This window comes from Castanea sativa, chromosome 11 (genome assembly GCF_040712315.1).
Source record: "Castanea sativa cultivar Marrone di Chiusa Pesio chromosome 11, ASM4071231v1".
NCBI classification, from domain to species: domain Eukaryota; kingdom Viridiplantae; phylum Streptophyta; class Magnoliopsida; order Fagales; family Fagaceae; genus Castanea; species Castanea sativa.
In genome coordinates, this window is record NC_134023.1 from 66438620 (window position 1) to 66463473 (window position 24854).

Sequence of the window (24854 nt, forward strand, 5' to 3'; positions counted from 1 at the left end):
AAAATATTATTTTGGTATCTAAATTTTACTAAAAGTTTTTTTTTCGTCCTTAAACTCTAAAAAATTCTTCTTTCATCTCTAAATTTTGTAAAGAGTTTTTTATATGGTATAGGGACAAATATAAGGATGAAAAAAGAATTTTTTTTCAATAATTTAGGGATGAAAAACAAAATTTTAGTAAAGTTTAAGAACATAAATAAAATATTTTCAATAATTTAAAGACGAAATATGAACTTTTCAATAGTTTATGGACAAAAAATGAACTTCTTAAAGTTTAGAAATGAAAAATAAACTTTTGGTAAAGTTTAGAGACCAAAATAGCATTTTGTCTTTTTATTTTTAAAATAAGGTTTACCTAGAATACATAACAATACAAAGAAATATATATGTTAAAGTACAAATAAGTTAATAGTTTAAGTAAAAAATAAAGGGTTCTGTTGATGAGTGCCTAAGGCCATTTTTTAAAGATGATTTACCCAACGCACTTTATTGAAATTAGATTAAAAAAAATACGCATGTTAAGCAAACCTTTTAAAAAATGCAATCATTGCACAAAACTCAAAATACCTTTTCACCCACAATGCAAAACCCTATCCTTTCAAATTCTTATTTAACCCAAGAGTGCATGCAAAATCCACCATCATCTCAAATCAAAGCCACCGTTGACTTTACGATAGTTGATTTCACCACCACCACCCCAAATCAAAAGACTTAATTGACTCCACCACCATCCTAAATCACAGAAGTACTTGACGAGAGATAGAGAGAGAGAGAGAGTTTAGTATAAATTTATGTGGATTTAAGAGACATTTGAAACAAATACTTATGTAAACCTTAATTGCAAATTTTTTATCAATGAAACTTATAAAGTGTCAATTGTGCAATTAATAATCTTGGGGGAATAAGGAAAAAAATTAGTGATAAGAGACATCCATTAACAAATACTTAAGACAAATAGATATACATATATATATATATATGTGCGTGTGTGCGCGCGCGCGCGCGCACTTGTGTGTATTAGTTTTGATATTCACAAATGAGGTTATCTTTACGAAATTTTGATAGTGCTCTTTCAAAATTAAAAGTATATCAAGTATAAGTTAATAGTTTTGTACTTCAACTGGTTAACACTTTATGGTATTTCTAATGGAGACATTAGAGGTTCAAATCCACCTCTCTCCTATTGAAATTATCAAATGATTAAAAATAAAAGTATATCAAAGTTAAACACAACACTCTTAACTTAAAATCTATATTCATTTTGTCCTTATTTTAGTTCTCCAAGTTGAAACCTTAAGATGGAATTATGGAATGTTAATCTAATGAAGTGTGAGATGAGAAAGAAGATAACATTTTATAATGTAGGGTCATTGGAAGCTAAGTTGGATTCTATTTACATTGGAAATTGAGTTCTGATTCTACTCACACAAATAAGAAAACAACACCTAAGTGAATAGTGGAAGATATGAAAAAAAAAAAAAGTTGGAAATGAGAGCCGACAGTGCATTGTCGTGAGGATCTCCACCTGGTCATTTGGTTGGTCTATGAATGTGCACAACTTGCCTTATGATATAGCTTATTATAATTTAGAAGCTTGTACTAAATACTCATAATTAGTATGACAATAATAGCTAATTATGATTAAACTTGCTCAAATTTTCACATCAATTTTTATTTAATTTTTTTTAAAGGCTTAATTTTGATTTTGTTATGACCTACAAAACCCATCAATCAATTTTTTTTTTCGTTTTTTGTGGGCAAGAGAAAAAGGTCTATGGCCCCATCAACCTTATCCATGATAAAATGTACAACTTCAAAGTAATCTTTTTCACTCATATCAAACAAATCTCTTTTCACAAAGTGAACTTCACAAATAGCTTTAAGGACCATTTAGCATTACTTTTCTTTAAGCATTAGAATAATCCTTTAGCTTTCATAGTTTTTCTAGCTTACAATAAATTAAGGGTGGGGTTATGAATCTAACAATGGAGAAGACCAAGTAGTACCACTAAACCACACTTGACTTTTTCTTTTTCTTTTTTCTTTTTTGATAATTTGTAGGTCCACACTTGACTTAACTCTTCCAAGTTAATCATAAGTTGATTGATCTAAAAGCTTAGCATTATTTTTTATTTTTTACTTGAGAATTGATCCTCCATGTTTTAAAATTTTATTTTTTAACTTGTTAAACCAATCTAATAGAACACTATGTACTAGTTGAATCATTCAAAAGTTGGTAAAACTATATTAATTATTATATTTCATTGTCCCTTCCACATTTCAAGATAAGAAGAACACCCTTTATATTCACCTTTTGAGAGAAAATAATAATAATAATAATTTTTTAAAAGGGTAGGGGCAAAGTGGACCAAATGACTGTAGTGCTAGTTAACAAAACCCAACTAATTATTAATTAAATTAAATTAATTGAGATTAATTAATCATTTGAAATATGCCAACCTTATAATTGAAAGTGAAAGAATTAATATTTTATTTAACTAAGGTATTATTTAATTTTGATTAATAAAAGGAAATGCTAACACGTTGCCAGCCTGACACTTGTGTGTATAGAAAACAAAGACGTGTCAGAATCATAATAACTCCAAATGGGTCCACCTTTTAGAGCTTGACACGTTTCTCTACCTAATTATTCGTCAACTTTCTCTCTCTCTTTGCCCACTTTTTTTTAACAGCGTTTATTGCGGCAGTGCGCCGTTAGGACAAGCCGACAGGACCCTATGAACCTATGCTTTTGGGTCTCACATTTTTATATTTCATAGGGAAAGCCTATATATATAATAGTAACACAAAATATTACGCAATTTTTTGTCATAGTTGTAATGCGGCAAATAAAATATTGGGAATCTTTGTGTAAGTAATAAATGACATCTGTTCACAGTCTATCATATCAGAATTGTGATAAAAAATTATAGAATTATTTATTGTCGTAGAACCACTTATTTTATGGTGCATTCACACACACTTGTGAGAAAAAATTATTTTGCAGAAGTCGAGATAGATAGAAGTAGTATTATGAAGGGACTTGGCTTTCTCTCAAATGCTCCCTTGTATTGGAGGAGATATGTGTCTTAAAATAATTATGTGTCGACTTAGTGTTCTGTGCACTAGACTTAAGCTTAACTCCATGTATAGACGCTTCCTTCCTAAAATGTGAGATCTAGAGAGAACGATAACTTATGATTTCTCTGTAAGAAATTTTTATTTGGACAAGGGCATATGGACGTAACTTTCCTCCAAACCTAGTTTAAAAGAAATCGTTCATAATAATTTAAATAATCATTTATGTGTATTTTTTTTTAACATAATTCGATAGTTATAATGAGAGGTGAATTTGAATCCAGGATGTCTATTCTAGAAATAATAAAAAATTCAAGTTAGTCTCACATTGAGGGTGCATCCATACATTTGAGAGAAAAATGTGTGTGTGCGCGCGCGTCAATGCATAAGGTGATTATTTTATTGAAGTTGAGATAGGTAGAGTTAATAATATGAAGGGACTTGGTTTTATCTCGAATGCTCCTATGTATTAGAGGGAAATATAGATACAACGCATGTCCTAAAATAACCATGTTTCAATCTAGTGTCCAAGGCTCTAGATTGAAGCTTAAAATAAAGAATTAAGCATGTTCTTTCCCAAAACGTGGGATCTAGATTGATAGCACATGGTTGCTCCATAAGAAAATTTTTTATTTGGACTAGGGCATAGGGATGTGATTTACCTCCAAACCTAGTTTGAAAAAAAAAAAAAAATTGCTTATGATAAGTTCAAGGATCATTTTTGTGTATTTTAATAATATGGGATTGGAATATAAATTTTCTTCAAACTCATTACATGGAGTTTTAAATTAGATACCATTTACTTGCTTGTTAATCACAAGTCATATAATTAAAGATAAAAACACAGACTATCACATGAATCACCATAATCATGACCAATAATTAGGAATTTTGAATCTGAGTTCAAACATTCAAAGGCGGTTGTGTGAAATTGGTTTTTTAGCTCAAGAATTATTGTCTTTTATTATTTGGACACTACACTCTGTAGTATGAATAGGATTGAGATCTATTATGCTCTAGGTCTTTCAGGTGTTGTTTTCTCAACAAATAAAGAGCTTATTATGACCGTTGATGTAACACCTAAAAAAGGACAAACTACATTTTAAACCCTAGCACCCTACATATAAATCCAAAATTTTCAACTTTAGACCTTTCTAATTTCAAATTGGACCCTGAACTTTTAAAATTGTAACAGAGTATACCTCCAATTAAATCCTAAAATCAAACTTAAAAAGCTCAAGGTTTAAATTTGTATGATTTTAAAAATAATTGATGAAATTATAAATTTGTGAGTATATTGCAAAGTACAACCCTAAAATTTGGGGTTGCTTAGATTTTAAACCTTGAAGTTTGAAAATTTGAATTTTACACCCTAAATTTGGTTTCGTTAACAAAACTCCACTCTCCGTTTGTTTAGGATGTTATGTAACATGCTGATGTATTGACGTATTCTCCCCCCCTCCAAACTAGCCTCTCAAAACGAGGTTATTTCACTTAAGAAAAAGAATACAGCTGGCGCTTCTAAAGTGGCATCGTTTGAAAATGTTGGCTTGACGAAAAGAAATACACATTAACACGCCAACATATCACTTAACAATCAAAACTAACGGAGGGAGATGTTTTGTTAACAGAACCAAATTTCAATATGTAAAATCTAAGTAATCTCAAACTTTAAGAGTATATACTTTACAATTTACCCTAAATTTTTATTTGAAACTGCTTTAAATTTGGGTATTTTTTGAATTATAGGTTAATCTAAAAAAACTCTTAAAATATAAGTTTAGAATTTAATTCAACAAAAACAAAAACAAGAAGAAAAAACTGCAAGAAAAACTGTGTCATTTGTCATGATCCCAGGTAGCAGTCAAAGATCTGTGCTTCCAAACGTACAAGCTCTCACCTAAGCAAGAATTCTGCTTTGAGTTCAACACCACCCCACGTGCCTTGTGCACGTGTAATAAGACTGCACTGTGTAGCACCAAAAGCCGACACGTGGCGTACGATCTGGTATTGTCTTTGGCTGATGTAACTCCCAATGCAGCTTAGCACAACAAAGGCACAAATATTCTGTGCTGTTTTGGAGCTGGCACTGGCAATTGCAATTTTTTTTTCTTTTTTGGGTTTTGTTTTTCATGTCTTGTTTGTTTTTGTAAGAAAAGACCTTCGATGAATTTTTTTGTGAAAAATTATAAGAACACGTAAAATAGTACAATTTATGTCACAATTGTTGGCATGGTAGACTGTGACATGCGGAGAGAAAATAGTAAATTTATTTAAATCAACAAATAATCAGTCATAATCTATCATGTAGGATAATTATGACAAATATTATAGCAGTTTAAGTAGTACTAAGTGTCTATTTGGAGAACAACTTATTTAGTTGAAATTAAAAAAAATTTGTTGAAAGTATTATAAATATAGGTGTAGCACAGTATAACTCATAAATAATACTAAAAAGTATAATAAAACCTATAAATAATTGTAAATTCATGTAAAAGTGACAAAAAATCAGTTATAGTCTAACACGTAAAATAACTATGACAAAAATTGTAGCAATTTAAGTGGTACTAAGTGTCTATTTGGAGAACAAATTATTTAGCTGAAATTTAAAAAAAAAAAATTTGTTGAAAGTATTATAAATAAATGTGTAGTACAGTAGGACCCATAAATAGTACCAAAAAGTATAATAAAACTTATAAATAATAACAAATATAAGCTAAACAATCAAATAAACTGATTTTTTAAGCCAATGCTAAACTCACCCTCTAAGAGCACTCTCATCAGGCATGTCAAATGTCAAAATATGGCACATTTGGCACACCAAACTCCAAAATATGAGCCTCATGAGATGTTCTAAATGCCAAAAATTTTAACACATATGCACAGTATCGTCTCAAAGATGAGGCGGTACGGAGATATATGCCAAACACTATTTGGCTTATTAAATTCATTTTCTCTCTCTCTCTCTCTCTCTCTCTCTCTCTCTCGTCTGCAACACATCTCTCTTTCTGTCTGACCATGCCAATGATCTTGTTTTTTCTCATCGCCATCTCGCCACGCCGATCTCGCCATTGCCGATTTCGCCACGCCGATATTGTTTTTTCTCATCGTCGATCTCGCCATCGTCGTCTCACCATGCCGATCTCGTTTTTTCTCATCGACATCGCCGATCTCGCCACTGATCACTGACCCACTTTACGACGAAGAGGAACTCTAATGTGAAGAACATGGTAACCAAAAGTGAAAACTTCCCTCAGCGACGACGACGGAGGCGTGGATTTGTGCTGGTGGTGGACGTCGGTTTGTTTGGTTTGGTGAATGTGGGTTTGTGAAAATCTTTTTGGTTGTGTTTTTTTTTTTTTTTTTGAGGTGGCGTTGGTGGATGTGGGTTTGTACCGGTGGTGGTTGTGGCCGTTGTTGTGGCAGTGGTAGTGGTTGTTGTTGTTGCTGATGATGATAATAATAGGGGGAGTTAATATATTATTTTAATATGTAATAAATATTATTTTAATGTATAAAATTAAAGGATAAAATATTTGATAAATGAAAATTTATAAAATAATGTGTTAAAATAATAAAATAAGTGTTTTGTGTGTTAAAATAGGATTTTTTTTTTTTTTAACATCTTATGAGAATGCTCAAAGACTACTGTTTGTTTGTTTTGTAGGAAAAAAACATTTGGTGGGTTTTGGATTTGTGTAAGAAGCATAGAAAACTGTGTCTGATAACTTTTTCTATGTTGGTGACACTTGACAGGCATCTAATATCTTGTTTGATTCTGATACCCATTACTAATGAGTAATGAGTGAGCTTTAAGAATGAATCTACCAGTGAACTTTTATATAGTGGCAGGTACAAATTATTTTGGGTAAAAAGGTACCAAATGTGGCTTGTTTTGTTTTGAAAGTTATAATATTTGCTAATAATAAAGGTTTTTGAGGTTACCCTATGGGGTATAGAAACTTCTTTCTTCAGACCCACAAAAATTAGGTACAAATAGAAAAGCTTCTTTTAAAGGATAAGGAGACATCAATTGTACCTTTGCCTTTTGTTTTGGCTTAGTTCTTTAACTGGGACTTGTGGCCAGTAATACTACTAAAAGAGTTAATGTGGTCAGGTTGTGTACATCATAGACCATTAATGTGTTACCTACTTATTAGTCAGGTACGCATACACTTTACACATCAGTGTACTGTGTGCTTTACCTTCTACAACTTTGTACCCCTTGACAATGAAACAAGTTTGAAATTTTTTTTATGTAAAATTAGTTATGGGTTTTAGTGACGTATGACTTAAAGGTATATTTTAGTAAATTATTTTAGAAATTTTTTTAAAGAAAAATAAAAATGTGATTAATTGTTTTGAAATTTTTTTAATTTATTATATATTTTTTTAATATTGATGATTAATATATGTCTTAAGGGTAAACATTAATCAAACTCTTTAATTATAAATATTTAGTTATTTATTGATCTTCGATAAATAAAACTTAAAATATAACATGTTTTTATAAATGTAGTAATCTTTTGAAAATGCTTTTAGATAAGAAGTTACTTATAACTCTCATGTTTCATTTGGTCTTAACTATTCAACTAAACTATAGGTAATTGTTTTGCTCAAATAAGTACTGGCAATATAAACATAAAGAGAATACTTGAAAGAGAGATTATATGGAAAAAGAAAAACTATATTCTCATTTGTGATTTCTTACAAATGAATCCCATCTCTCATATCATATAGAGAAAAAAAGGAGATGCACTAAGACAGATTAAAAAAAAAAAAAGAAGATAAGAATGACTAAAAAGACAACTATCAAAATAATTGTATTGAATGAACAGTTTTATAACTACATAGACGTCACGAGAAACAAAAAGATAAAAAAAAAATAAAGATGCATGTAATGTACATTAGATGTCCTAACAAATAACTTTTATAATTTGTTGTGTAGCATGAACTGTCTCTTTACTGTCTGAAGAGGTTTTTAATATTAAAACTAATGGATAGTTAGGTAAACAATTAAAGCATATTTTTAAGTAAACCTCTCTCTTTCATTATTTTCCAATACAACAATGAGATTTAAAGTATTGAGCATTTTGTTATTTAGAAAATCTCATGTACATCAATTATCAACCATCAAAAACCAATATTTAACTCTATCTTCTTGAACAAACAGGAACTCATGAAGATCTAAAATGGAAACAGACCCAGACCCTCTTATTGAATCATATTACAAGCAGTGGTATGATTTGCTCTAAAACTATATACAAGTTTTATAGATAAACATACAGAAGATTTTAGAAAAAAAATGTTTGAAACTTGTACTTGGAAAGGTAGAGCTTAAAAAGGCTATACATAATAAACAAATAAGCAACAAAGTTAGACAAAATAAATCGAGACAAATAGACACTTATCCAGTATACACCAGTAGGCCAAGACTCCAAGAAAGTCCACATTAAGAATAATATCCCTACAGCCTACAAGCTATAATCTGTCCTTGTCGAGCCTCCCTTCTCTTGTCGTGCAAAGTTCTGCTATGATGCTAGTTTTGTGATAAACACTAAACATAGCAAAGACAATGGAATTATGCTAGGGACATAACTGCCACAACTCGCTATCTTTACCCTTAAAGTTATCCGGACTAGCCTGTCCTTTGATTCAATAATTATGAACAACACTTATTTAGGCAACTCAAAAGCAGAATAAAAATTTCATTGTATTTGTTATATTTTATCACAATACTGGGAAAAAGAAAAAAGACTCACTTTTCTAAAGCTTTGGAAATCACTGACATTTCTTTCCTTATAACTCAAGGGAGGATGGTATAATTTTCTTTAAGGAGTGAACCATGGAGATATACAAGAGACTACACTAACACTTTTCCTCATCAAATTTCTTTTATAATAGATGACGGTGCATTCCTATAAACTATTGGAAAATTGTATTTTGAATTTATAATAAACATTTGTAAAAAAATTATAAGAAGTTGTGATTACAAAACAGAGTTTTAAGTTTTAAAAATGCTATTTTAATCTTCCAAAACACCTCAATTCAAGCCCATGATAATTTTTTATTGGCAAAAATGCAAAATTAACTCTCTAACTTTTACCTTTTTTTTTTTTTCATTTTAGTCCTCTAACTTTAAGTTTTGTCAATTCAGTCATCAAACTTTCAATTTTTGTCAATTCATGGCTCCATTACAACTCAGTTAGGGTTGCTGTTAGAACGACTAAAACGACGCCGTTTTGCAGGTGATTTTTTTTTTTTTTAATTCAAAATTAAGAAAAATCTAGAAATAAAAAGAGAGAAAACATTAAGGGGATTTTGAGCTCTCTTTCTCTCGTCTTTGCTTGGACTTTTTGTCATCTTTGAAGGGCAAAGTTTTGGTTCATAAACGAACACGTTGATACAAAACTAGACCAAAAAAAAAAAGGTTTTGTCATCTTTGAAGGGCAAAGTTTTGCTTGGACTTTTTGTCATCTTTAGCTCTTCTCTTTCTTTGATTTTCTTCATAAATGAATAGAAAGAACAGACTACATAGTAACCAAGCCTTAACTATGTATAAAAAAGAGCAACGGTAAGGCAAGGCAGAGCACACCCATCACCAATTCATTCAAGGCAGAGTAGCGGTGGTACTAACGGCAAGCAGGGGCGGCGACGCTGGTGAACTCAGTCTCTCTCTCTCTCTCAAACCAGCTCACTCTCTCTCTCTCTCTCTCTTAAGGTTACAGGGGTTAGGGATTTGGGAGATTTGTTTTGTTTTGATTTAGGGGGGAAATGTTTTTTTTTTTTTTTTTTCAGATTTTCTTAATTCCGAATTATTAAAAAAAAAAAAAAACCCACATGCAAAACGGCGTCGTAGCATCGTTTTAGTGAATCTAACGACAGCTCTAACTGAGTTGTAACGGAACCTTGAATTAATAAAAATTAAAAATTAGAGGACTGAATTAACTTAAAGGGTCAGTTTTGCATTTTTGCTTTTTTTATTTGTTGAAAACCCAATGAATAACAATTATGTAAAACACTTCAACATTTTTTTTTCTTTTTCTTTTTTTGGTTTTTCAGAAAATTTTGATTGATAAGAGACTAATGAAACCGAGAGGCTTCAACATCGTCCAACTAAAAATTAAATAGAGACAAATATTCTCCTTTTTTAAAAAACAAGGAATCTACTTCCAGAATCCAAGCTCAAGAAAAGAAAAAAGTGAATCAAATCTATAAATAAATTGATAAACCCAGGAAAGGTCACTGAAATTTTGGAGTGCGTCACACTCGTAACTGATGGCTTGGCATCATATCATTTCGAGTGTACATAGATGGGCTGTACAAACTTCATCATAGAAACCTGAGTAACATGGCTGTCCCTGATATTCAAACCACCTAATCTCACATATTGCGTTTAACTTGTACCACATGTTAATTTTACACGCCTCATAAGTCATAATTGAGGTTTCTTTCTTATGTTAATTTTACACGCCTCATAATTGATGTTTCTTTCCTCAACCCAAGCAAACCAAATGTAATTACAATTCACTTGCTATCATCTCTTACCGTAGGCAGCCTGCAAAACCTCATTGTTCACTTCCTTTGCCAGTTGATGATGGTAACCATACACAAAGGAGGATCTCTTCCTAGCTCAGCTGCTTCCACATGCAGCTCAATGACAGTTCTCTGTCAGCTTTTTCCACACTGCAGAATGAGTTATACATTCTATATGCTTCCCTAGGTTTCATCTTAATTTCTGTTCCTAACGGATACACAGATAATGCTTTAACGGAATTTAAAGGGCAAAGAAATGTTAGGAACTATGAAAACACCAATGTTCATTCTATTTTGGAACTTCGGCATTTTGCTATCATGTTGTCAACATTGGCAAATGACTAGCCGTCTATATGTGGCAGCAGTCAGTCAGATACTATCATGGAAACATCCCCTCAAGAAACTCATCAAAGTTATCATCGTCATCAACTTTATGATCATCAGTTGAAACTGAAGCCCTTTTTCCTGCAAAGAACAATTTAAAAAAAAAAAAAAAAAAAGTAAGCTCACAAGACTAGTAGAATGCCTCATCAAAAAAACAGTAGGAAGCCAGGTCATAGAAAATATATTTTTGAAAAAAAGATAGGAATGTAGTATGCAAATTGCCATAAGCTATCCTTTCACTCAATTATAATAATCACAATTATTGACAGACCTAGGAATACTAGAATAGAAGACTTGCTTAGCTAAATGAAGGAAACTAAAGCTAGGATGTGCACTTGACTTGCATAAAATCTTAAACCCATTTCTACTTATAATTTGGAAGCAAAAAAAATTCTCAACTCTACAAGCTGCGTGCTGTTATAAGAATGAGAAATTGTCAAAGCACTAGACACCCTGAACATGCAACATTGAACATGTCTTAGAGATAATGGTCATCCTCCTGGACTTAAGATTTGTTTGGATACCGCATATTGTTGAAAACTGAAAACATTGTAGCAAAATAATTTTTAAATGTGTGAATAGTGCCGTGGGACCCACTTTTAAAGTTGATTTTGCCAAATTTTATACTTGTGGATCCCATGAACAATGCATGGGACCCAGGGAAAAAACGCAGACGCACAAAACGTGTAACCTGACACGATCCAAACTCACTTAGAATGGTGATTTTAGGTAAAGATGATTGCTGGTTAGTTGGTAAGAATGGCAAAGTCAACACTAACCCCAGATGAAAGAAAATTATGGTAGAAGAAAATAAATAACCAACAAATCCCAAAACTCTAAACCCATTGCACAGCTACTTCAGCTCTTCCAGCAAAACATGTGAAACCTGGAGGAACATTCATATAAAATTCCTCATCCATGTCTCCCTGGAAGGTCTCTTTGACTCTTTTACTACTGAAGAGTGAAGACTCCAATCCTAGTTTGATGCTAAACAAAGCAAGTCTTGGATAGAGTTCAACATAGAAAGTGGGGAAAAACTTCTACGCAACCTAAGCCAAAAGTTTTCCTTCAAATCATTAACCACCTATCTTGCCCAATACCAATATACAGATCCATCTAGGTGTTTAAATTAAACTTGTGATAAACTAATAATTAAGCAATCAACAAAATTTAAGACATGATCAATCAACCAAATGGGTACTCGTCTATAATTAAGATACTCATCTATACATCATTTCTTTAATTCCATGGAACTAGTGCATATCCAAACAGCAAATGTTGAAATTTGGATTTGGTGCACCAATCAATTCCATGGCCTATCCATGATCCGACAACAGACTAAAAGATTTTGACACACGAAAAAATCATATATACAAATGTGAACAAAATATAAGCACAAGAATGTGTCATCATGCAAAAATGAAGTATAAACAGAGGAATGTTCAGACCTTTTCTCCTCTCCTTGCTCCCTTCGTAGTCATTATCAGCTTCATCAATGCTCCTTGATCGATTCCTGGAAATAGACTTAGTAAGTAAGTGGTATTTTAATCAGCAGTAAATAGGCCACAGTGCAAAAAAGGCTCTTGGCTTGAATTGGCACCTCTTTCTTTTGTTTTCTTCTCGTTCTCTTTTTTCTAATTGCTCCTTCTCTTTCCGCCTTTTGTAATGAAGCTTATCCGCACATCTATTAAGAATGATCAATTAAAAAAAAATTATAACATGTTTATACAGCTTAAATTATGTTGTCATCACAAATTCATAAGTATACTTACAGAATCAGCAAGAGCCAACTCACCTCTCACAAGTTACCAATTTCACAAGTGCTTGTTTGTTTTCTCCAGCTTCAGAATAACTAAAGTTGACCTGCAATGTAACAATCAAGTAAGATGAGATACAAAACTTAAATGGACAATTATAGATACTGTTGACAATATAGCTAGATGCTTGTACAGAGGAGCATATATGGGGAAAAATTAAACAATGAAAATTATCTTCCTCTTTTATCTCAATCTTCTAAGCATAAGGAAAGATGAAAAGAGATAGGTATCACTCATCCCATATGTGCTTAAAGTAGACTTTAGAACCAGTAAGATAGCAGTATCATGCCTAGCATAACATGGACATTAACACAGAATGTGCCAAACTGCCTAGATGCATAATGAAATTCCAACAAGAGTATAGACAAGTTTACCTTCTCATTGTATTAATTATGCTTAACTTCCACACCAATGTATATACGTACATGCACCAGAAACAAGCACTTAAATATTTAATAAAACTTCATAGGTCTCCAAAGAGTTGCAAAATATAACAATGGCAACATGCTTCCCTTTGTAGAAATTAATCCCAATGAGTTCAGCCACGGAGGAGTCATGTAAATTAATCTTTTACCACATAATCATTTAGAGGTGGGTGGGATCATTACACCATGAATCATATATGACTAAAGCCTTGAAAGGCATGGTCAAAGGACTCAAAACTGCTGCTACTAATAAAAAATGAGAAAACAATGAAAGCATGACAAGGCCTCTGACAATATCGATATGCAGAAACATAGAAAGATTTTATTATACATAAAATTTGACAATAATATTTTCCATTGTAACTGCCAAAAGTTAGACCTCCAAGTCTAATCCCATTCATGCAATAACCAAGCATGACAGCAAATTTGAATTTGAACAAAGAATGGACACACTAATAAATTGATAACAATGTATAAAGAGGATAGTAAATTGTAAAAGTGACAATTTTTTATCTTTTCATTCCGCCATGAAGATAACACCATTTAAATTCTTTAAAGCCTCGACCCCATATTGATTGGTGTGCAAACAGTGTGAAATTCAGTAAAATTGTATTACAAGACCTGTCACCAAATAAACTCCTCATTGCAACTATACACATGATCCGAAGTGGCCTCTCTCCTTACCCACCCTCTTACCTCCCTCAAAATCAATATTCCACGAAGAAATGAAACTGGTAATTAACTAATTGAATATATTAATTGTAAAATAGAGACAATCCTCTAAAAAATAATCTCACAAGTAATTTCAGTATTGGTTCTTAAAGTTGCACATGCATGGTCAAAAGACTCACAGCTGTTACCTAGTATTGCCAGAACGATAAATACACTTCACTTTTTTTTATTGAGAAGTTACACACACACTTAGTAGGTTGTGAACCCATAACCTCACTCTCCAACCATACTTCTGGGAGGAGGAAGTATCAATTGAGTGAAGACTCATTCGCAAAAACATAAATAAATGAGATTTAAATTCGTCCAAAGCCGTAAGAGAAATTATCATAAACCAACAAAAAAATTTCCATACCCATAAAATGCTAAAGAGATCAATGATGTTACTAAAACACTTGCCTCATAGCTAGCCAAGTCATCTATTTCATCACAGTGTTTGTTACCACATATGAACTGCCCTGACAAAAAGGGAAACAAATCAATTCTAAACTCAAGTCCATACCCATCTACAAGATTTATTTTTAAAATATAAAGAAAAGAATGAATAAACTTGATAATACCATTGCAATAATTCAATCAAGCAAGGGAGGAAGACTAAGTTTTCAGGTGGTGTTAAGATTAGTAATCAAATTATTTGGTCAACCCTAAAATATTCAAATTGGTAATCGAAATATGGCTGGGAGTTGGGAAAAGCTGGGCCAGGTGGGTTGGACTACAGGGGTGCTCTCTATTGGCAGGCTAAGGGGTTAGAACATAAAATCCCCCCAAGGAATCATTAACAGACAACAATGAAAAAACATCATTACTAAAATAACGAGTAATAAAATACCTTTCCCAGATATGACTTCCTTCTCTGCCCTCCATCTCAGACCAATCTAGACAGAAAATTTTATATAATAAGTCAAAAACTCATGGTGTGTATATATGTGTGTGTGTGTGTGTGTGTGTGTATATATATTACAGCAAAAAGTACGTATTTAAACACTGAAGAACAATTTTCATAGCACAAATGGGGAACTATCACAAAACTAGAGAATGTTTATTCTCTTCCCCCTAAACATCATTTGAAAGTTAAATTAGACTCTAACCTCATAGAAATTTATTTTACTAGGTATGAACGTATCAAACAGCAATTAAACAGGTCCCTTTTTTTTCCAGAACAGCAACCTATACAGTAAAGCTGATAATGTCTCCAATTTAAATGTCCAAATACTAAGCAAGATACAACAAAGTAGTTCAGGTTATACGGGATACCCAAAGTCATTGTTTAAAACCCAACTAAAGAAAAATCATTTCCACTTACTTTGACTTCCCACAGTTTCCTGTAGCTTATATGCTAAATTTGAGGCAAAAAGATAAAAGTTAGCTTATTTTTAAAAAAGCTAGGGTTTTTTTTTTTTTTGGAATGAGAATTTTGTTGCTTTTTTTTAGAAAAAAACTAAGGCAAAATCCTAACATACACCCAGTGCTATCTAGCAAAAGATTATTTTTAAAAAAAACGGAAAAAGGACATCTGGTTGATTTCCCCAGAAGATAATATAGCATTTTTTCCTGTTGATAAGTGAAATGATAACACAGCTTATTTCAATTTCCTTTTTATTAATGAAAAAAACTTTTTACCCTCCTCTTATAAAGGTGCAGGTATACTAACACAGATCATATAGTATTCAGATATATGAACCAAAAAGGCAAGCCATGACTGGTGCATGCATCTTGTCCCTTTAAGGATAGTTACATGTACTAAACACAGCTCTACCACTATTCTACAATAACTAGGCAAGAATATTAGAATCCAAACTTACTAGACAAAGGGAAGAAAAGTAGAATGAAACAAAAGGAAACATAGGAAGCCAACCTACTTCTCACTTTGTTTGTATGACTTGAAAATTCACAGAAAACAAGCTTCAGAAACTCTAAATTGGGCTATTACAAGCTTTAGTCCAAATACTTTTTTTTTTTTTTTGATAAATAACGTAAGAATATTATTAATAATAATAAGGAAGTTGCCAAGCCGAGTACATTGGGGATGTACTATGGGTACAAAAATTAAGAAACAAAAGAACAACGGTCAAGAAAAATAGAAAAGGAAGAACAAGAAAAATGAGAAAAAACCACACTCCATTCAAAGAGTGTGTAAGAAAAAAGACTTAATCTCCAGCAAAGAGCGTTCGCAGCCCTCAAAACTTCTAGCATTCCTTTCTCGCCAAATGCACCAAATCAAGCAGTGAGGTACTGATTTCCAAACATCAATGTGACGACGTCGCGCAAACTTTCCTTGCCAAGCCTCAAACACCTCAAGAACAGTACGAGGCATAACCCATTGAATACCAAACAAGCAGAAAACCAAAGACCACAACTCCCAAGCTATGGTACAATGAAGTAGAAGATGATCCACCGACTCCCCACACCTCTTACACATAAAGCACCAATCAAGCACAATCACTCGTCTTTTACGAAGGTTGTCTGTTGTTAAGATCTTACCTAAAGGAAGCAGACCAAGAAAAGAAGGCTACCCTTGGAGGAGCCTTCGATTGCCATATCATTTTCCATGGAAAGGAAACAAGATTATGAGGGTAGAAAGAACTGTAATAACCTCTAACCTCAAAACCTGTATTCCTTGCAGGCTTCCAACACCAGAAATACATCTAATTATGGTGATGGAACTATCACAGAAATACATCTAAATAATAAATCAAATTTAAAAAGGTTATAATCACCAGAAATAGGCCTCCTAGTATGGTGATGGAACTATCACAGACAAACTATCCACTGTAAGCACGCTCATATATAGATAAAAGAAAGTTCTTTAAAAGAGACTAAAAATTTTAAAAGCATCAAAGTGAAGGTTCATCAGTTCAGTTAAACTACAAAGTAGGAAAGATTACAAATATATATACTGAGTAAACAATCACCTTGCCAGTTTTGTATTGTGACATGTCCGCTATGCAATATCTTCAATGAGTTAAAGGTAGTGAAGGAACAAAAAACAGTTTCTACTTATAATATTGGTAGTAGCAACCCAAACACTTGAAAGCTCAATAATATTACAAATTCAAAATGTAAATGCGTTAGAGAACAGGCTCTCAAATTTAAAAAATTAAAACAAGTAGAAGAAATATCCCAGAAGGCAAGCAAAAAGGATACTAAAAGCATGTCCATTTAATTTGTTCTTTCCATTGCAGAACATTAGACCTTAACCAACATGCCTCATGGTCAAAGTACATTCACCTAAAGTTATCAAAGGTATGCTCATCAATTGCAGTTACCATACACTTGTTACATCACATGCTACTGAGTTGTTTTATGGATCAATGGAGTGAAATGACAGAAAATGGAGGAAAGAGGGAAGCAAGGAATAGCTAGTATAAGTTGAGTAAGTATGCATTTGCATGAGATCAGGTATGTGAATCCACTGGCAATGATTCAGGCTCACTTGTGACAGTAATGTTCTCTAGGCAGGTCATTCTTCTTTTCTGTTTTTGAGTTAAGAGGATTTGCTATGGGTCATGTCAGGAACAGCATGTGGAGCTCATATAGGGTAATGATACAGGGTCTAGCTCCCTTTAGCATAATAGATCACAGCTCTTGAATGAGCAATAGGCAAGCTTTTGTATGGGCAAATGAAAGGCAATTTCATTCTTCCCTTGTCTGGACAAATGATTTCTACTGCACAGAAACTTGTACTAAGATCCATTTGATTCTGTAATGACTACATGCTTACCGAGAACATAATTATTGTGTACATCCTTCAATTAACTAAGGTTACCAGGAACCAGAATCACCATCAATATTTAAATCATCTTAAGCATTAATAAGCCACATTTAAATATTTAAAAGAATGAAAGCAAAATAGCATCTGCTTGCAAAGGATACTCTTTAAAAAGCTTATCATAATAACGCTTCACCAGCCTTTGCTCCCATGATGGATCCATATCATCTTCCTCAGTACGTATGAACCTTTGTAAATAAAAGAGAAGATTATTATTTTTGATCATTTAAAAGAAAATATTATTATAAAAACTGCCTAAAGCAAAGTCCAGAGAGTGGGGGACAAAACATTCAGAAATATAATCTGAATTGGAGCGGAGAATTTAAAACTTTATACATCAATATGAACAAAAGAAGTCTACTGAGGCATCCGCAAGCAGTAGATATACAGTATGGAATAACACAATGAACATACCGATATCCCTCCCTTAGGGTGTCTCGATCAGTTTTAACAGGTAACTTCACATTTCTAGAGTCTTCTTTTCCATAAAAGCTAGCTGCAATATAAATCAAGATTCTCAAAAGAATTTCTTTAACTGCGGAATGAATATGTAGTGATCTTGGTAACTACAGCTACTGTTCAAGAGAAATAGCCAGATATTCTCCAGCTGTAGTGGCCATTTGGTATGGCCTATTTTTTTTAAAGGATGGTTTAAAAAGGCTGTACAACAGCATATATATATATATATATATATATATATATATAGAGAGAGAGAGAGAGAGAGAGAGAGAGAGAGAGAGAGAGAAGTGGGGGTTTTAAAAAGTGCAAATTTAAACTGCCAAACCAAACAGGCACATAATCAGCTTACCTAATGAAAATCACTGTTGGCAACTAAATGAAGCACATGCAAGAGATGTTAAAGCACATTCCTACAACATTACCAGTACACTACAAACACAGATACCATGAAGTCCACAAATCACTTAGTAGATATCTACACTCTTGCCACATCTCTTGTCCTAAGCTCTAGTCAATTAGATAAGGATGCTTTGCACAAAACAGAAACCACTATAATAATTTCATCAGTCATGAAGAAAAATATAAGGACGACTGTAGCCCCCTTCCTCCTTAGTGGAGAGGATTGTTCATCACCCAATTGCTTTAGGACACGAGGATTAAACAAATAAAAAGCTCATTATTTGAAATGCTTCCTCAGTGTCCATTTTCTGTCTCGAACTATTCTCCAACTATTACCAGAAACTTCAATATTTCTCCGCCATATTTGATTATGAGTAAGAATCCTCCAGAGATTCACAATATTCAGAAAACAGAAAGATTTTGACAAAAAATGAAAATTCCTCCACATATGAGGCCCAATTCTGATACCCAATTGCATTACAAGAATTTCTATATTAAACAATATGATGCTCCTAAAATTCATATTTCCAGAGTTTCTACAGCTCTGCATCTCATACAACAAACCTTGGCAACATAATCCAATAACTCTAGGAGCAAAAATCCAATCCACACACATATAAAGTAAGAACCAATTGCAACATTTTGACCTAAGAGTTCATAGCCACTAACAAACCATACCAACAAAGTCCAATCTTAGAAACAAAAACTATACACAGTAGAATAGAAACCTATTCTATTTTCCCAGCGCAAGTTACAATCAATATGTAACATGCAATCACTTCCCAAATCAAAAGAAAAAAAACACCATCTATACCCCAAAGTTAGGAAGTTACAAACTTCTGTCCCAAAAAACATAAAATGTACCAACTTTTCACTCCCATCCGTCTAAATTTATTCCGGGCAACATCAACTTTTATCGCGCCACTTCACATCAATCGATCCACCCTTGATGGCAGATAAACATAAATATAAAAAGTACCCATTTTACTCCAGGCAACACTTGAACAAAAGCAACAAACTATCTACGCATTGCACGAACCTATTATCGTTTCACATCAGCACTTTCATCTACCATGTATGCAATCTCATTATCAACACCAAAAAAAACAAATTTACTAAATCAATACCCTTTCAAAGTTTTCCACACATAAAGCACCAAATTTGAAAATTGAAACTATACTTCAGCCCAAAACAACAACAACAACAAAAGCAATGCCATTCACACACACACACACACACATAAATTACCATAATCTTTGAGGAACTTCTTGTGGCGATCATAGGCATTGAGACCTCGGATATGAGCTTGATACTGCCTGAAAAAAAAAAAAAAACTTAGTATATACAAATACAAATATACAATAATTACTCAGAGGCATCGAATCGAATTGTGAAAGGAAATCAAAGGTAAGAGAGAAATGGAAGATAGGGAAAGAAGGAGAAGCTCACTGTTTTCGCTCTTCTCGGTCGAAGATCTCCGATCTCAGTGACACAAACGACGCCATTTCGATTTTTCTCTTCCCTCCACAAACCCTAGCTCTCTCCACTGTAGTATTGGCGTCAAAGGTTAGGAGGATACGCAAGTTTTTTTTTTTTTTAAGTACAAATTAGGGCAAAGATTTGGTCAAGTGCTGGGTGCACCCGACCCGTTAAGATGCCAATGACGGTTTTAGTGAACACATGCACTAGATACAAGTCTGTTCCTACAAAAATTTTTGTGCATTGAGAATACGTTTGGATGCAGCGCCACGTTTTTTTTTTTTTCCACGCGCATATATTACTGTTCATTGGCCATGTGATTTTAGGCCAATGAACAGTACTTTTTAGGATGAACAGTAATTTTTACACATTAAAATATTATTTTTGTACAGTATTTTCAGTTTTCAATTTTCAGTTTTCAGCAATAAGTTCTATCCAAACGGACTCTGAATCTGTTGAGGTATCTCTAGCAGATTTTTCAAATTTTTGTAATGTTTGAAAAATGAACAGTGATATTTACTTATTACTTACCTACTTTTTAAATACACTTTCTGATTGATTATCTATCACATTCTCTATCTCATTTAAATATTATTTTTTCATTAATTCTTTATTCTTTTTTTAACAACTACACATCTTTCAACATTTTTTTTATTCAATATCTGATTATTATAATAGAAAAAAACATTTAAAGAATAAATAGTAGCCCATCAGATTTGATGAGCTATTGTTCATTAGCAACAAAAAAAAAAATTTCATGTATAGAGAATCTATTGGAGACCATTTTTATGGTCTCATTCTCTATTATAGACAATATTTTGTCTTTACCTAAGCTATTAGAGATGCTCTTAAGACGCCAATGACGGTTTTAGTGAACACATGCACTAGACTGAAGTCAGTTCCTACAAAACTCTTTGCGCATCGGACCTATTAAGATGTTTTATGCGTTGGATGCCAATGACGGGTCTAGTGAATAAAAGCACTAGACCCAAGCCAGTTCCTACAAAATTAATCGTATCAGGTCTAGTTTTCAAGACGCAAGTTTCTCCCTTAGATCGATTGTGGTTTTGGTATTTAAAGGCCCGTTTGGTAATATTGTTCTAATAACATTGTTTAAGTTTTTTAAAAATACGTGTGAGAAAAAAAGTATTGTGAAAATACATACTTTGTTAACAAAAACTTATGTTTAAATACCCCTACTAAACACCCCCCTAAGTTTTATTTTTGTCATTTTGAGCTTATAAGTTTATACTTTTTTTATAAATAAAATTTTAAACCGTTTTCTTAATCTTTAAATTCATTTTTGTTGTCAATATATTCCTTTTCGTTTAAAATTGCCGTTACCTACTTCATAAAACAATGTAATTTTGTTCTCTTTCCAATTTTAATTTTAAAAAACAATAATTCTATATAAAGAAAACATTTTTAAATATAAACTACGCATTATATTTATATATATTAAAACGTTTCTCTATATTGCATTAGTGAAGGAGAAATGTTAGGCTCTGATTATCAGTATAACCAATGCCGATGCATTTTTCACATACATTGGAATGTATATTCTATACATTGATTTAAGCTTGTATATATTTTATATATTTAAATAAGCATATGTTAAACCATATACATAAAAATATATATAAACATAAATCGTATACGAATAAATAGAAAGTGGTAGACTAGTTGATCATTCGTATTTGAAAAGCTACATACTGGTTGGTACTAAAGACATATAGAAACAAAGGAAAATTGAAAAATCTACATACTGATGTTTTTGTAATTGGTATAAAAAAAAATGCTTTTGTAATTACTCATTGGAAATTCAAACCGGTTTCAAAAATATAGTTTGTGGTTTAAAGTATTTTCTGTTTTCACTAATTGTGTTTTGTTTCCCTGTACCTGTTTTTAAAATTTGGTTTCTATTGTCTATCATTCAAGTTTTCAGTATTTGTGGAATTCTCTGTTTTTTCCCAGCTTTGAAACAAAATTTAGCCAAATTAGGATCCACACTACCAGCATTATTGTTTGTCACTTTAAGTTCAAAGGTGTATTAAAGTACACACATTTGAAACTTTTGATTAGATAAGTAAAAGAACATGAATACTACTTATAACAAAGCACATGCAATTTTTTACTTTAAACTCTTGGCAGAAGGTATAGCTTCTTCTTCTTCTTTTTTAAAAGTTTTTTTTTTGTTGGTTACAGTAATCAAAAGAGCCTACAAATGAACTATTTCAAACAGAAGAAAAATTAAAGAAATCATCTTCTAAAAATGGTCCTTCTCACAATTTCTTTGACTGCTTATCTATACTTTCTCACAACTGATTATGAATATACACATTAATTGTTATTTGCTCTGTTAAATTTTATTACTTCTTTAAGTCTACACAATAGCACCAAATTAATATTTTTCATTATTCACGTCATGAACATGACATATATTGTTTTGGCAAAAAAAAGAAGAAAAAAAAAAAAGATATGCATGCAAATTGGTTGATTTCAACAGAGTTAAATTCTAATATGCAACTACTAGAATTTATAATTTATTTATACTACTATAACTACATACTTACAATTTTTTATAACTCACATATTTTAGATTTTTTAATAATTATTTTCGATTATTTTGAATCTCTTTATTATTACGGCCTAGGGCTCCTCTTTTTGTTCATATTTATATTTGTATCATTCTTTTCATTAGAGCACCAGCATTGAATGGGCTAAACCCATTCTCTATGCCAAATTATAAAGTACAATAGCATTGAGACCCAAAACCCTTCTCCATTGAAAGTTTTACAATACCAGAATTGTAAAAAAAAATGCAATTGAGCTACAGTGCAATTCTACATTTAGAATTGCACTGTAGCTCAATGGTATAAAAAAAAACTATTTTTTATTCAACTCTCTCCAATCATTTCTGCTCTCTCTACTCTTTTTCTTTCTATCTTTCTTTCTTTCTTTCTACTTTCTCTTCTTCATGGTCTCTCTTCTTCAACGGCATGGAGGCAACGGGGTGGAGGCTCGATCAACTGCTGTGGTGGAGGCGTGGAGGTCGTGGGGTTATTCATGGGTTTTCGGCGTGGGTTTGTTTATGGGTTTTCGGCGTTTGGGTCGGATTTAGGCCGGCGTTTGGGTTAGATTTAGGCCGGCGTTTGGGGGATTTGTTCTGATGGGTTTGTTGGGTTTGATGATGGATTTTGGTTTTTGATTTTTGATTTTGATTTGGCTGGATGGGTTTGTTCATGGGTTTTGATCGGCGTGGGTGGTTGTGATCGGCGTTGGTATATGTGATTGGCGTTGTGGTGGTTGTGATCGGCGTGGGTTTTGACGAGATCGGCGTGGTGGAGATCGGCGTGGGTTTTTTTTTTTTTTTTTTTCTGGGTTTGCTGGTATATGCAATCGGCATAGGTGGGTGAGAAATAAACTAACAGAAGATTCGGGAAGGAAGATAAAATTGAGAAAAAAGAAAAAAATATATTTTATTGTGAAAATATATTATTTTAATAAGTAGAATAGAAAAATAGAAGTTTTGATGTTGAGTTTATTGAAAAATGGTATTGTATAATTGATAAAATGATTTTTTGATGGTAAAATAGGATAGAATTGAGAAAAATGAATTTGGATGCTCTTAGGAACAGGTAAGTGCCTTTCCGAATAGTATATGTTATAGCAGTCATCCTAACTATTTGAAGTTTTAACTTATCCTCATTGATTTTATAAATTTAATTGCGTTAGTGTATACAATATATTTTGTTAATTTTGTTGATAGATTTATAAAGAATGGTATTGCTGAAAATAATATCCCTTTAATATGCAGTTGAATTTAAATAGATTAGGCATTTTTATTATTTTATTCATTTTCTAATTATATATGTAATTTTATTAAATTATCCCATGCATTGCATGGGTTAGCAACTAGTTATCAGTATAATCAATGCCAATGCATTTCTCACATACATTGGAACGTATATTTTATACATTGATTTAAGTTTGTATATATTTTATATATAAGAATAAGCATATGTTAAACCATATACATAAAAATATATATAAACATAAATTGTATACGAATAAATAGAAGTGGTAGACTAGTTGATCATTCGTATTTGAAAAGCTACATACTAGTTGGTACTAAAGACATATAGAAACAAAGGAAAATTGAAAATCTACATACTGATGTTTTTGTAATTGGTATAAAAAAAATGCATTTGTAATTACTCATTTGAAATTCAAACTGGTTTCAAAAATATAGTTTGTGGTTTAGAGTATTTTCTGTTTTCAATAATTGTGTTTTGTTTCCCTGTACCTGTTTTTAAAATTTGGTTTGTGTTGTCTATCATTCAAGTTTTCATTATTTGTGGAATTCTTTGTTTTTTGCTGGCTTTGAAACAAATTTTAGCCAAATTAGGATCCACTCTACAAGCATTATTGTTAGTCACTTTAAGTTCAATGGTGTATTAAAGTACACACATTTGAAACTTTTGATTAGATAAGTAAAAAAACATGAATACTACTTATAACAAAGCGCACACAATTTTTACTTTAAACTCTTGGCAGAAGGTATAGCTACTTCTTCTTCTTTTTTAAAAGTTTTTTTTTTTTTGTTACAATAATCAAAAGAGCCTACAAGTCAGCTATTTCAAACAAAAAAAAAACTAAAGAAAACATATTCTAAAAATGGTCATTCTCATAATTTCTTTGACTGCTTATCTATACTTTCTCACAACTTATTATGAATATGTTAAACCATATACATAAAAATATATATAAACATAAATT

At 32.1% G+C, this 24854-nt stretch overlaps 1 protein-coding gene across 1 annotated transcript; it reads right to left on the reverse strand.

The window, feature by feature from the left end:
• Positions 1 to 10445: 10445 nt before the first annotated feature.
• LOC142617265 (uncharacterized) lies at positions 10446 to 20205 on the reverse strand. Its single transcript, XM_075790043.1, has 11 exons — positions 20046 to 20205; positions 19845 to 19912; positions 18153 to 18234; positions 17843 to 17926; positions 16882 to 16921; positions 14799 to 14844; positions 14369 to 14427; positions 12794 to 12861; positions 12599 to 12682; positions 12447 to 12511; positions 10446 to 11079 (listed from the first exon to the last, which is right to left on the reverse strand). Exons 1-11 carry the CDS (start codon positions 20099 to 20101, stop codon positions 10994 to 10996), a joined length of 738 nt encoding a protein of 245 aa, XP_075646158.1. The 5' UTR covers positions 20102 to 20205; the 3' UTR covers positions 10446 to 10993.
• Positions 20206 to 24854: the final 4649 nt, after the last annotated feature.